The sequence below is a fragment of the Alosa sapidissima genome, chromosome 20 (assembly GCF_018492685.1).
Source record: "Alosa sapidissima isolate fAloSap1 chromosome 20, fAloSap1.pri, whole genome shotgun sequence".
In the NCBI taxonomy this organism is placed as follows: Eukaryota; Metazoa; Chordata; class Actinopteri; order Clupeiformes; family Clupeidae; genus Alosa; species Alosa sapidissima.
The window spans coordinates 7,379,512-7,393,440 of record NC_055976.1 but is presented as its reverse complement, the minus strand read 5'-3'; the positions used below and the strand labels follow the sequence as shown (position 1 = coordinate 7,393,440).

Genomic DNA, 13,929 nt, shown 5'->3' with positions numbered 1-13,929 from the left:
GCCTATCTCTAGCTCATTCTCAAAGCAAATTCCTATCTCACGTGTGACAGTTTTTATGACAAACTAGCCTGCAAATATTTATCAATATGCCAACATATGTGTTTATAAGAAAACATAGGCTGATTTCATAATGCTTCAGTCGTGTAGTTCAAAAAGACACACTGTCTGAGCGCTGTCGCTCTGCAATGCATGTGACCAATCAAAAGCTAAATTTCTTGAGTACATTTTTTATTATTGGTCGATCCATCCATACAAATCCTTTCTATGATCCGAATGATAGGTTCATTCCGTGACCCCATTTTTATGTGCTAGCGAATAGCGTATCTACAATCTCATAATCCATGTTTTTATAGGTTTTCTATGATAGGTTATATATTTTTGGGCGTGGTCAAGCAGTTTCATGTCGCCCTTCTTTTCTCAGATTGACATCTCTAACGACCAATGACATTTTCCTAAATACATAGGTTTTTCACTAGAGGTGGATTGTATGGTTTTGTGTGTGTGTGTTCAGTGACAAGTTGAAAATGGCGGACTTCAGCGAATCGCCCTAACTTTATCGCACAATAACAAGAATAACAGATGAAAATGAACAACGTTTCTTGTGATTAATTCCATTTTAGTTTGGAATTCCTGAATGACCCCTGGTTAGCCCGCGGGAGTGCTCATTGATCATCACACTACAAGAGCCTCAACTGGTAACATTATAGTTGAAAGTTCTATATAATCATGTTAGCCAGCTAGCTTGGATTTGATGTACCGTTGAATATGTTGGTGCTAGCACTAGTCATTTTAGTCATTTAATTCTGGGCTGCTAAAACTATGTCGTTTTCAAATCACCGATCATTTTAGCTAAGTATTTAATATTCAGTTAGCTGGCTGGTTCTGATTTTTAACTTGGCTAACTAGAGCTGTAATATGTTGTGTACGTTAGCATTTCAGGTTTATAATTCCTGTATCGTTCCTAACGTCAATTCTTTGTGTCGTTGGATTAAATTGTCAGACTATGCATTGCTGTTGAATAGTTAACGTTATCAGAATTTTGGCTGGACAGCTGTCAGCTGCTTCCTATTAACTAATTTAGTTGCGTGGTTAACGTTAATATTAACATTACATTTGAGCTTTATTGCGTTTGTTAGCTTGGTGCCAATGTATTCTTTGCCGAAAGGAGTCTGAAACCTAGCCTTCGTTTAATATAATACGATTTTCAGTTATATTTTTTGCAAGAGCGGGTTCTTGCGGAGTAATTAGTTAGATATGTATCAGTAGTTTAGTTTGTTGACTGATGCAGTTCATGTCAAAATATAGTTTGCTGTCAACGAACAAGTGTTTCGTTCCTTTAAACCTTTGTTATGGTGGCTAGCTAAGTAAGCTACCCTAGCTGGCTAGCTTAATACCTTAACTTGATGCATAACAAAGGGGTGCTAACGTTACATGAGCAAAGCTAGCCCCTGTTGAATAGTGATATTATGTACTATTTTGCTATAGCTACGACACGATTGGCGTGTGTAGATAAATTACTAGGTTATATGTATGATGTGTGTGATGTAGATAGCAGGGTTTGTCTTTTGCAATTGAGTCGATAATGTTGTCACAGCAAAGGAGATTATGATGCTAGGTAACCTAGCTAGCGTCTATCTGGCTAGCTAGTTAGCGTATTTACAGTCAGTGTGGGTAACAACCACAGAGCAAATGGAGTAATTTTCACATAAAGAGCTATCTTTACGTTGTCTCATGCGGCTTTAGTTGTTGCCTAACGTTAGTGTTCAATAAGGGGACGTAAACGTAGAGTTTTTATGATGATGGTCACTGTTGCAATGGTGTCAACTCAAGTAACTTTACGTTAACGTTTCCCTTAATCCATAACGTTAACGTTTACATTAGCGTTAGTTCTTATATACGTTTTTTCTGCTTTAGATCATGGAGGACTCACATACACGATACAGCAAGCGCCTGGTAAGTACCACAATAACGGCATAATAATTTCCATAATGTGGAGGTAACTGGAAGTTTGCGTGGATTCAAAGACTTCTGTCAGGCCTTCTGACGGACAAATGAATGGTTGTACAGTCAGTGTAGACTAGCGGATGTGTTGGCATGGCAATAGACGCACGTGCGGTCGGGGGCGCAGTGAGTGACAAGTTCAAGTTCAGTTTATCTTGACGCGCGTGTATTTGTTTTGGAAAGCTGATAGAGCATGAACACACAGCATAGAAAATAGCATAGCCTACATAGACTAACATCTGATATCGACATACTTTTATTCCCTGCTCTCTTTATGAATTGATATGTCATACGGGTATTGCTGGAGATTGAACTGATTGAACTTGAAAGTATTTGGAAATAATTTAATTTTAGTGTTATTCTAAAACACTTTGGTTTGTAGCTGTGTATTTTGAACAGTTCCAGTGACAAGGGTAGATAACTGTATGCTATACTACTATCACTATCACAGTGCTACAGAAGTGTAGGTACTTTCTGAGCTCATTTCTTTGTGCAGCGCACTGGAACACGCCGACGATACCAAGATGATGGAATCTCTGATGACGAGATTGATGGGAAGAGAACCTTTGATCTGGAAGAGAAACTACAGTGTGAAAGATTCAATTGTAACCTGGTCAAATACATGGAGGGAAAAGGTGAGGAAACTGCCCCAAGCAATGCAGTGCTACTTCTCATAAACCAAAATGGCAGAATTTGTGCTCACCACATGTATGGTTTTGTGTCTTGCATTAGACTTCACCTTTGAATTCATCCAGAGAGAAGGCCTCCGAGAACCCCTGGTCTTTGTGAAGTCAGACGGTCTTGGAATCCAGTACGTTTTTTCCCTTTTCTCTCATATTTCTCTTGTCTGCTGTAAATCAGTGGTGATGCATGAGTTTTACGGTATTCATTTGTTATTTATCTTTGTGACAGAATGCCAGATCCAGATTTCAGTGTGAGCGACGTGAAGCTGTTTGTAGGCAAGTCTCATTACCACTCTGTCTTCTTACTCATCAGCAATGTTCTGTCAACTGGGAGCCTTTTTTGCCCTTCACAAATGGTGCAATGCAACGAAGGCAACTGTGTTGCATTCTTCTCCTTATAGCAGAAAACATGTGTATACATTAGTATGCAGGCAGTAATAAACTGAGAAGGCAAGATTACATTGTTGACTGTCCTCTCAAATCCTGTGTACTTGTTCCTCCCCTGCCCTGACTTTTAGGGAGTCGTAGAATGATCGATGTGATGGATGTGAACACTCAAAAGGGTATTGAGATGTCCATGGGCCAGTGGAGGCGCTACTACGAGACGCCGCCTTCCCAGAGGGAGAAGCTCTACAACGTCATCAGCCTGGAGTTCAGTCACACCAAACTGGAGAACCTGGTCAAGAGACCTGCATCGGTACACTGCCCGCCAACCCTCACCAGTGTGCTAGACACAGCGACACTTAGTTACCACCATCACGCGTGCGTGCGTGCGTCCGTTTGTGTGTGCATGCGCGAGTGACTGACTGGAAGCTTGTCTCCCACAGGTGGACGTGATCGACTGGGTGGACAATATGTGGCCCCGCCATCTGAAGGAAAGACAGCGGGACTCGACCAACGCCATCATAGACATGCAATATCCCAAAGTACAGAAGTGAGTCCCAAATCGCACTAAAGAAATTGGACATTTTGTTTTGCTTATTTAAGGGCTGTTTGAAGGGCTGTCTTATAATACCTGATGCTGTGTCTGAAGGACTGGTGTGCACAAAACCATAGCATAATAAAATTCAAGCCTACACACACTCACATTCACTCTCATATTCCCTTGTTCTTGTGCGAGGTAACATTCTCTCTTGTTTTCCTTCCTCTCTCTCAGGTATTGTCTAATGAGTGTCGAAGGATCCTTCACTGATTTCCACATTGATTTTGGTGGGACCTCTGTTTGGTACCACATCCTACGAGGAGGAAAGGTGAGCATTTGAGGGTGTTTCTGGTAGAACATAGTTTAGTGGGATTGTGTCTTTGCCACTTCAATATCAGTGTCACACAGACATTTGTTAGACTGCATCACGTTATGTGTATTTACCTCATGCCATGTAAGCCCTTCAGGATTCAGATTTTTGTTGTTTTCCATTTTTAAAATTCAGAATTAACTAGGAAGAAGCCAAACCTTTAGTACTGACTGCTAAAGGGGTTTTGTGTTTAGGTGTTCTGGTTGATTCCACCCACGCCCCAAAACCTGGAGCTGTACGAGAACTGGGTGTTGTCAGGGAAACAAGGGGACATCTTCCTGGGGGACAAAGCAACACAGTGCCAGCGCATTGAGCTCAAACAGGGATACACCTTTATGATACCCTCAGGTAAATCCTCACTCACAGCAGACGGACATACCCAATACATTTGCTGTATGTCAACAGCTTGCCACCATGATTGTGAATTTAATATATTTCCAACCGTCCAGTGCTGTCTTGAGACCATAAGGACGTTCTCAGGTCTACATATGATGCCGACGTATAACATTTAAATGTTTCCTGTGTTTTTGTGTGTGTTTTAAGGATGGATTCATGCCGTGTACACTCCTGTGGATACTCTGGTGTTCGGAGGAAACTTTCTCCACAGCTTCAACATTCCCATGCAGCTCAACATCTATAATATTGAGGACAGGACAAGGGTGGGCCTACAGTCTGATCTCTTGCCTATATTTGCATTTCACCCTGTTTGTGCAGGCTATAGCTGTTCTGATGACGCCTAATATAGACCCTTTCAACAATAAAAACAAAAACATTGCTTGAACGTTCTATTTGGGCCCCAATCTACTTCCTCTACATTAAGATAACATATGGAATGTTAAAACGGAAGTCTTGTGGGGCCAACTATGATGCTGATAATGGAACTCTCTTGAAAGGGTCCATACTTTCCTTTTTTTCACTCCCTTGTTTTCTTTATTCATTTCTTCCTTTGGCAGGTGCCGGCTAAGTTCCGTTACCCTTTCTACTACGAGATGTGTTGGTATGTGCTGGAACGGTACCTTTACTGCTTGACCAACGTCTCACACCTCACCCCAGAGTTTCAGAAGCACTCACTCGGTATTGGTTAGTAAACCATCTTTCTAAGTAACCATGTGTACAGTAACCATGTGTAAAATGGTGTTTATAACAGACGTGGGAGTGGACATTCTCAGATCCTGTTAAATGTGTTTGAGACTGGAAAGCCCTAGTCAGTCTGACCAGACATTATTCTTGACCCCAGTCAAAGATTTGAAAGTTTTCTCGGGAATAGACTACCACCCCACCCCCCTCCTCGCCACCTAACCCTCCTGTTTTCTCTCCTCGTAGGCCTGAAACGAGAAGACTTCCACGAGGAGCAGGAACAGAACGGCCACACCAAAGAGGAGACAGACATAGAAAAGGACGAGGAAGCCGATATCAAAGAGGAAGAAGAAGAAGACAAAGTAGAAGAAGACAAAGTAGAAGAGGTGAAAAAAGAGGAAGAGGAGGAGGAGGAAGCAGCAGCTGCATCTCCAGCTGGGAAGCTGGGCGTGAAGGTACACCTGACGCCGCTGGAGCTGGAGGGCCTGTGGCACCTGCTGAGGAAGCTGGAGGAACTCCCCGCCCACAAGAAGTGTGTTCCTGCCGGCATTCGCAACGCCCACGCCCTGCTCAGCGACATACGGGTGAGCAGTACATACACACACACACACACACACACACACAGCACAGCACACAGCACCGCCCAATTCTTTAATAAAAAAATATTGATATTTGGCGGCAGTGACAATATGATGTATTGCGCAAGTGGCGATATGATACATACATTTTTCGATATCGAAATCACAGCACACACACACACAAAATAACACACACGCAGACACTAACACACATGCATTCATGCACTAGCATTTAAGTGACCGCATAAGCGTGAGCGAGATGGGGAAAAGTACATACGCACTCTTTCACACACAGTTTTACGATGGCATGCTGTGCGGTGATTTTTCATTTTTGTGGTTGGTAATGTTGTAATGTTGTTATTACGTGTCTGTTGTTCAGAGGTTGCTGGAAGAACATGCTGATGATGAACCCAGATTGTCCTACACTGGAAAACCCATTGTGAAGTGGCCCAGACGGGTAAGAATGGGTTTGCCATCCTTATTAGGAATGATTATTAAAATCTCCCATAATTTATTTGTAGTTTACAATTACAATTGAGATGACCGTGGTATAGAGCAGTGTTTTTTCTGGGGACCCACTTGAGACCATCGCAACCCATTTCACTTCAAATCTACCCTGCAACCACCAATATTGTTTTAGGCCACAGGTTCTCCAACTTTTCTATGCCTTCCCCAACCATACATTGCTATAGGATCTAGATAGATAGATTCTGCTTTGAACACGGTTGTGTTGCATTTTGAGCACCATCAGTGTGAAAAGTTGGAAATGACTACTGAAAAGGTACGTTTCCGAGAGTTTGGGGAAATTCTCGCATGTTGCGCAGTCGTCATTTGTCAGCATAGTAAGCTGTTCCTGTATTTCTAAAAAAAATGTTGTAGGTTACGTTGCGTTGCAGACAAATGGGTCCATAACACTGTGGACGTCAATTCCGATGTTAACAGCAAACAAGTTGTTATATTGTATTGTTGTATTATATTATATTGTATAGTCGTTATATCGGAACAAGAGGCTTTTGCGCAATAGCTGGAAGAATGCGCTTTTACTTTGGAGTTAGCGAGGTAGAAAACAAGAGGAATAGTGTTTAAAATGTCCATTTAAATTGTAGCCTAATATAATGCACTGTTGTGCATTTTAAATCAGAAATAAGAATGTGAGGACGTTGCTATTAACTTTAAAGATTGCATCTACAATCGAAACTATCTACATGCAAATCGAATGGCCTTATGTCCGGTCTATGGATGTCTGCTTTAGTTGACAGCACGGTCACTAGATTTTAATCGGTGAAGTTGAGGAGCTGGTATCTGTTAAAGGACAAGTTCGGTATTTTACACTTAAAGCCCTGTTTTCAGATAGTTTATGATTAAATAGAATGTTTAAGATTGAAATTTGGACACATGCTGCTGTCCTGAGAATTTTCGGTTTCTGTGGTAGCGCCCCCCCCCTCCTCCACAACGCTGCATAGGTGCACTGGAACAATCCTTCCTAAAACGCATTACACTTTCGTTTACAAAGACGTGAAACTCACCGAGTGGTCAGGGGTGTTCGCTGATATGCAGGTTTATTGCCCACAGATGTAATCAACTTCCACTCATGCCACATGCTCAGTTAAGGCCTTGTTCCAAGGTATTCCATGAACACAGTATCTCCTCTCCTTCCAGCCCTCATGGTACCGCCCCCCGACCCCTCCCCCCGCAGTGCTCTACCGCCCGCGGCCCCCCGGGACTGCGCCCAAGCTGTCGGGGCCCCGGGCCCCCAGGCGGCCTGCCGAGGCGCTGCGGCGAAGACGCGTGCGCTGCAAGCGCTGCGAGGCCTGCCTGCGGAGGGAGTGTGGCGACTGCATATTCTGCCGCGACATGAAGAAGTTCGGCGGACCCGGTCGCCTCAAGCAGACCTGCCTGCGACGCCAGTGTCTCGCGGTGAGTTAGTCGGCCTGCTGCCGAGCTCGGCTGAGCTCCGTTCGCCATTTCTGTCTGCTTGACTGTCAGTCAGGTTGAGCTGGTGCCATGCAACGGGTATGTGTTTGTATGGAGGCAGTCAGGTGTGTGCTGGATCACTGTGGGTGCTAATTTCTTTTTTTCTCTTGCTCTGTGTAGCCGGGTTTGCCCAACTCGGCTGTGTGTGCCGTGTGTGGTGAGGGCAATCCCCTAGGAGAGAATTCCACCCCTACACTCATGGAATGCTCTGCCTGTGCCAAGATCACACACCCCGAGTGTCTGAAGGTACAACACACACACACACACACACACGCAAGGCACACTACATTCGTGTACACACACTACTAAGCGTGTCTCTTTGTGTTTCGTCAGGAACCTATAGAGGGTGTGATTGACAAGGACTTACCTAGTTATTGGAAGTGTCCCAAGTGTGTCCAGGAGAAAAAAACAGAGGTAGCTGTTCTCTTCTCTCTGTCCTCTGCCCTTTCCTAACAGTCCCTCACATGCACCGCTGGCTTGTTGAGATGGGAATGCTCATTACATTCCTGATCCCCTTCCTTTTCAGTCGGCTAGCAGCAGCAGTAGTGATGACGAGGAGGATAAAAGCACTGCTCTCGAGGGCGCCCGAGTCTCGTCGGCGCCCCCAGCTAAGCGCGCCCACAGGGAAGGCATCGGGGTGCGCGAGGGCCGCAGAGGACGGCGCCCGCTGACCCCCTCCAGGCGCCTGCCGCCCCCGTCCCAGAGGCTGTTGCTCCAGCAACAGCAGAACAGGAAGAGGGCAGGAGCACTGGAACTACAGCTCAGGAAGCGGGTGAGGGCAACATGCAACGCAGGGCTCAAGTCTCATTAATCCTCATTCACTCCCACATTCACAAATCAGCACACACATAGACACTGGGAACAGCTTCACACGTACTGCACAAACACGCAATCCTGATTACACTAGAGGGAACACACAATCCTGATTACACTAGAGGGAAACGGCAATTTCTTTGAGGTATTCAGTTTTCTTCTGGTCTCTGTCTTGCAGATTAAATTGGAACGAAATAAGATCATACAGTCGGTGAGTTTTGCTATCTTTTTTTAAAAACATTTTTATATATCTATTTTTTTTTCAGTTTTGTCAGTGTTCCATCCTCCGATGTTGATCATCTTGACCATTCTTGCAGTTCAGCTTGCTGGATTGAAGAAATGTTGCAAGATTCATAACATGTCAAAACATGCTTCCCTTAGCTTATGTATTTACCAACTGTTTTTACACCCCCCTCCCTCCATTTCTCTTCTTCCTCTTTTCCTTTTCTCTCTCCCCTCTTCTCTCTGTTGTTTTTTCTTCTCCAACTTGAATGATATCTGCTCTGTTCATGCTATCTGTCCCTGTATCAGAAGCCGTCCTCTCTTTCTCTCTCCCCTAAGCTCCTGCGCCAGCGCAGTGCAGAGAGGGGGGGCCGCGGAGCGTCCAGGGGTAGAGGGGCGTCGGCCTTGCAGAGCTCCGCCCATCCGCCTGTGGGCCGTGGAAGGGGGCGGGGCGTCCGTTTTCGGGGAGGAGGGAGAGGCGGAGGAGGCGGGGGGAGAGGGAGCGGGGACTTGCAGCGCGGCAGAGTCGAGCGGGACGACACGGCCGACGACACCGAGGACGAGGAGGACGAAGAGGAGGAGAGGAAGGAGAACCGGCCGCAGCAGCGGGCCCGACGAGGGAAGGAGCAGTCGCAGTCCGAGGAGGAGGACAACGACGACGAGGACAGCGAAGAGGGAGAGCACAAGAACGGTGGAGGGGAGAGAACCGACGGAGAGGAAGACAATGAGGATGACGAGGAGGAAGACGAGACGAGCGCAGCACGGAGGCCGGAGGAGCTGGGCGAGGAGGCGCGGAAGCAGAGCTCCTGCCTGACGGTGAAGCTCCAGCAGCCGGCCCGCGGCCACCGCGACCCCAACGCCATCGTCCCCAAGCTGGAGGCGGCCATCACGCCGCGCTCGCCACCCACCGCCCAGCAGCGCGTCTCCCTGCTGCGGCCTCCGCTCCGCAACGGGGCCTCCCACGCCAGCACTCACCCGCCGTCGGCCACGTCGCGAGCCCCGCGCTCCGATAAACCCTCGCTGACCAGCGCGGCCCGTAACGGGAGAGGGCTCTCCCACTCTGGCCAGGGCTCCCGAGGCCACTCACAAACCCGCAACACCTCATCGTCCTCCTCCTCATCGTCCTCTCCTTCGTCGCTCCATCTCTCGGCCCGGGACGGGGTGAGCGGGCCGAGCTGTGAGAAGGAGGTGTGGGTGTCCGTGTTCCGCTACCTGAGCCAGTCCGAACTCTGTGTCTGCATGGCCGTCTGCAAGAGTTGGTACAAGTGGTGAGTCCCATCCTCTGTTTCAGTACTAACGTTACTTCAAATGTTTCGTGCATGTCTACACTAGTATTTACAGAATTACAACATTCTGCTGCAGATTTCTCACCTGTTAAACATTAAAAAGGCCACAAGTGTTCGCCTCAGTGCCGGGAATACACTCAACATATCTGACACCTGTCAATTGTATTGTCCCTATTATAGTTGTGGTAATAGCACTGATTTGGCTCAGCTGCAGCTAAATATCTATGATTCTCCAGAATGATGAGGCATGCCTGACTAAGGACATAGAAATACAATTCCCAAATGCAAATTGTAGAATGCGTTCTGATCACGTTCCAATCTGGGCCTCTCCAGGGGCTGTGACAAGCGCTTGTGGACAAAGATCGACATGAGCCGCTGTCGCTCCATCAGCCCTCAGGCGCTCTCGGGCATCATTAAACGCCAGCCCGTCACCCTGGACCTCTCCTGGACCGCCATCTCAAAGAAGCAGCTCACCTGGCTCATTAACAGACTACCAGGTATGTGAGGATGGGAGCAGGCTTCACTCAATGTGTCTACTTTTAAACTTTAAGAGTGCTGGCCTGAAAAGTTAGAATACGTAAAAAAGTAAAGTAGGAGAGAGGCCGCACTACACGACCTTGCCTGGATGCGTGGAACAAACGATGGCAACCTCCAGAACGAAGACGACGTGCAGCAAAACCGATGACTCAGATGTAGCGTCGAGTTTTCACTGTAGCAGCCCAAATGGATCCAAAAAGAGAGTTTCGACTGATGCATAAGGTGTTCTTTATTTAGTTCGCCAAACCAGCATACGTTCAACTTTTAATCCATCATCGTCACCTTAGCACCGTGAAAACTGTATTGAAAACATACATACAAACATCACACACTTGCTTTCACGGCTACAAAACATCATTACGTGAACAAACATTTAGAGCGACACATTAATTACACAGCAAAATAGACCATACATATGTGCAAACATTTCCTAAAAAACTATGAATGAAACGTACCTCGCTCGCTGCGCTCACCAAGGAATGCAAAATATATGATGGTCCTTTCTTCCGTCATAAAACGGGCGTCAAGTCATTTAAGTTTATGAGTGAAACGAAATCTGATAAAATCCTGTAGGCCCAACACAGCTGCGTACTACTCACACCCGCCAGCTACCATTTAAAAGCTCATCTTCCCTTGTGCAAACTATGTGCCACCAAAGGGACAAATTTCAACATTACAGGTGCACAGAATTTCCGGTCAATCACATACAAATAACATTAAAGGCACATATGAAATATAGAATTTATTTAGATTAAGTTACACACATTTACAAACATAGTTTACCAATAAACCAACCCATACTTATTTCATTAGATCAACAGCAGATATTAAACTCCAAAGTGGTCCTTTACACATATATACACTTTTATTTGCAGACGCGTTTCGGCGTGTGCCGCCTTCAGTGTGTGAACAGTCACACACTGAAGAAGGCACACGCCGAAACGCGTCTGCAAATAAAAGTGTATATATGCATAGTGCGGCGGCTGCGGCCTCTCTCCTACTTTACTTTACGCAGACTACCAGGTATCTCGTGTGTGTATATATACATACATACATACACACACACACACACACACACACACACACACACACACACACACACACACACACACACACACACACATATATATATATATATATATATATATATATATATATATATATACATATATCACATGTACTGTAATGCACCCCCTTATGTTCAGAGTTGGACCTACCTATCAAACATGGCCAAGATAATTTGATGTATTTTATGTATTTATACTATTGATCAGTTGTTGTTGTCGCTCTCTTAGGATTAAAAGACCTGGTATTATCGGGGTGCTCTTCGATGTGCCTCTCTGCCCTGAGCTCCTCCACCTGTCCTCTACTGCGCTCCCTGGACCTGCGTTGGGCTGATGGGGTCAAAGATGCCCAGATCAGAGAGCTACTGAGTCCTCCAGGTACCCTAAGCTCAACGTGTTAAAAACGTGTTAAATGTCGTGCTCAACGTGCTCAAACGTGTTAAATGTCTGCAGTGGAAAACATGTCTGAGAATTATATTGTAATAACGTCTCCTTTCACGCACTCCTTCCTCTCTTTCCATTCCTGCGAGTCTCCCCAATCACTCCCCATTTCTCTTCATTCGTTGTGCTGTGTGCTGTCTCTCCTCCCTCCTACATGCTCCTCATCTTCTCTCTCCTTCTCCCTCCTACATGCTCCTCACCATCTTCTCTCTCCTTCTCCCTCCTACATGCTCCTCACCATCTTCTCTCTCTCTCTCTCTCTCTCTCCTTCTCCCTCCTACATGCTCCTCACCATCTTCTCTCTCTCCTTCTCCCTCCTACATGCTCCTCACCATCTTCTCTCTCCTTCTCCGTCCGTCGCCAGGCTCCAACAACCGTTCGCAGCTGCGGAACCTCCACTGCCTGCGCCTCTGTGGACTGGAGATCAGCGAGACCACGCTGCGGCTCATCATCCGCCACATGCCGCTGCTGACGCGCCTGGAGCTCTCCCACAGCCCCCTCACCGACCAGGCCCTCAACCTGCTCACCGCCGTCGGGTCGTCCACTCGCAACACACTCACACACCTCAACCTCGCCGGTACGTGCCCTGACCACATGCCGTATCTGCCTGTGCCCAATGTGATGTCATGTAATAATGCACATGGTCATCTCGCTAACGGTCTGACACTTTCCCTTCTCCACTCCTTTTTCCACCCGTTCACTCTCCTTCCTCAGGATGCAGTAAGCTGTCGGATCGGTGTCTGGCGTACCTGAAGCGGCTGTCGTGTTTGCGCCTGCTGGACCTACGCAGCTGCAAGGGAGTGTCGCGTCAGGCCTGCGAGACCTTTATCTCCGAACTGTCTGTCACTGCGCTCTACTGCCTATCAGATGACAAGCTCATCCAGAGGATATCATGAAGCCCCCTCACATTTGGGGGGATAGACTGCAGGGGCTTGGGCAGGGTGTTGGGAAAAGTATGGGATGGATAGTGTGTGTGTGTGTGTGTGTGTGTGTGTGTGTGCGTGTGTGTGTGCGCGCGCACGTTTGTTAAAGTCTGTCAGTTTGTCTGTCTGTTGTTTCCTCTTTATGACCGAGGAAAGCTAAAGCTGAGGAAGAGAAGGGAGGCTCAAAGCATTTTGGGGTGGGGTGGGGTAGACACTTCCAGGGGTTGGGCTGTGGTTGGGTTGGAGAGGGATCGAGGGAGGGAGGGAGGGAGGGATGTGGTGCTGTACAATATAACAAACTAAACTAAAGACTCAGGAGAGATGGAGCGAGGTAGCATGGATGGATGGATGGATGGATGGATGAAAAAGTAAACTTATGACGGGTGGAATGGAGGCATGTGTACGTGTCGGGGGGTATGACCCGAGTCTTAAGTGCTTTAATACGTGGCTGTCTATCAGGGAGAGAGAGGCGTGTCATACACCCATGGCAACACATCACGCTCCCACTCAATGATGGGGAGGAGGGAGTATGGATGGTGCGATAGCCAATCGAGAGGAATCTACTGACCAGTGGTTCCTTTGAGGGGCAGAGACCATAACAGGAACCTAGGTGCTATCCCTTTGCGATCCCCTTTTTTCTATAGAGAACCACAGGGTCCCTGTCCATGTTCTATAGTCCTCACTCCTAATAGTAATGTCATTGTTTTCAGTTTTCCCATTTCTCTTTTTTTTTCTGAGGATGTTTCATTTCACTCCCAGTATTTTTTTTTTGTTCACTGTTTTCATGAGTCCCCTGATTTATATATATATTATACATAAATAAGGAATGCTTTTGGTTCCAAATCCATCCTTGCTCCACTTCAATATCTTTAAAAAAAAAGGATATAAATATATATAAATATATACTTTTGTGTAAATGTATTCTTCTCCCTAGTATGAAAGAAAACAGTCCTGTAGCAATGTAATTATTTTCAGAAGCCTTTTTCACTTTTGTGTTTTTTTTTTTGTTTTTGTTTTTTCCAAGAAAAATAAATACTA

At 46.2% G+C, this 13,929-nt stretch overlaps 1 protein-coding gene across 4 annotated transcripts; it reads left to right on the top strand.

Annotated features, from left to right (window-relative positions):
• The first annotated feature begins 483 nt into the window (after positions 1 to 483).
• kdm2ab (lysine (K)-specific demethylase 2Ab) lies at positions 484 to 13,796 on the top strand. Of its 4 annotated transcripts, none has more exons than XM_042073626.1 (23): positions 485 to 695; positions 1,915 to 1,953; positions 2,498 to 2,636; positions 2,734 to 2,812; positions 2,914 to 2,960; positions 3,203 to 3,381; positions 3,512 to 3,618; positions 3,841 to 3,934; positions 4,171 to 4,324; positions 4,520 to 4,635; positions 4,930 to 5,056; positions 5,300 to 5,637; positions 6,011 to 6,088; positions 7,291 to 7,548; positions 7,726 to 7,851; positions 7,939 to 8,019; positions 8,132 to 8,377; positions 8,597 to 8,629; positions 8,980 to 9,908; positions 10,260 to 10,423; positions 11,759 to 11,905; positions 12,333 to 12,545; positions 12,683 to 13,796. In XM_042073626.1, the coding sequence occupies exons 2-23, from the start codon at positions 1,918 to 1,920 to the stop codon at positions 12,862 to 12,864; spliced, it is 3,873 nt and encodes a 1,290-aa protein (XP_041929560.1). In that variant the 5' UTR covers positions 485 to 695; positions 1,915 to 1,917; the 3' UTR covers positions 12,865 to 13,796. The 4 variants fall into 4 exon arrangements, with proteins under 4 accessions (XP_041929561.1, XP_041929560.1, XP_041929558.1 ...); XM_042073624.1 differs by having other exon boundaries at positions 8,950 to 9,908; XM_042073625.1 differs by lacking the exon at positions 485 to 695 and adding an exon at positions 754 to 1,364 and having other exon boundaries at positions 8,950 to 9,908.
• The last annotated feature ends 133 nt before the right edge of the window (positions 13,797 to 13,929 follow it).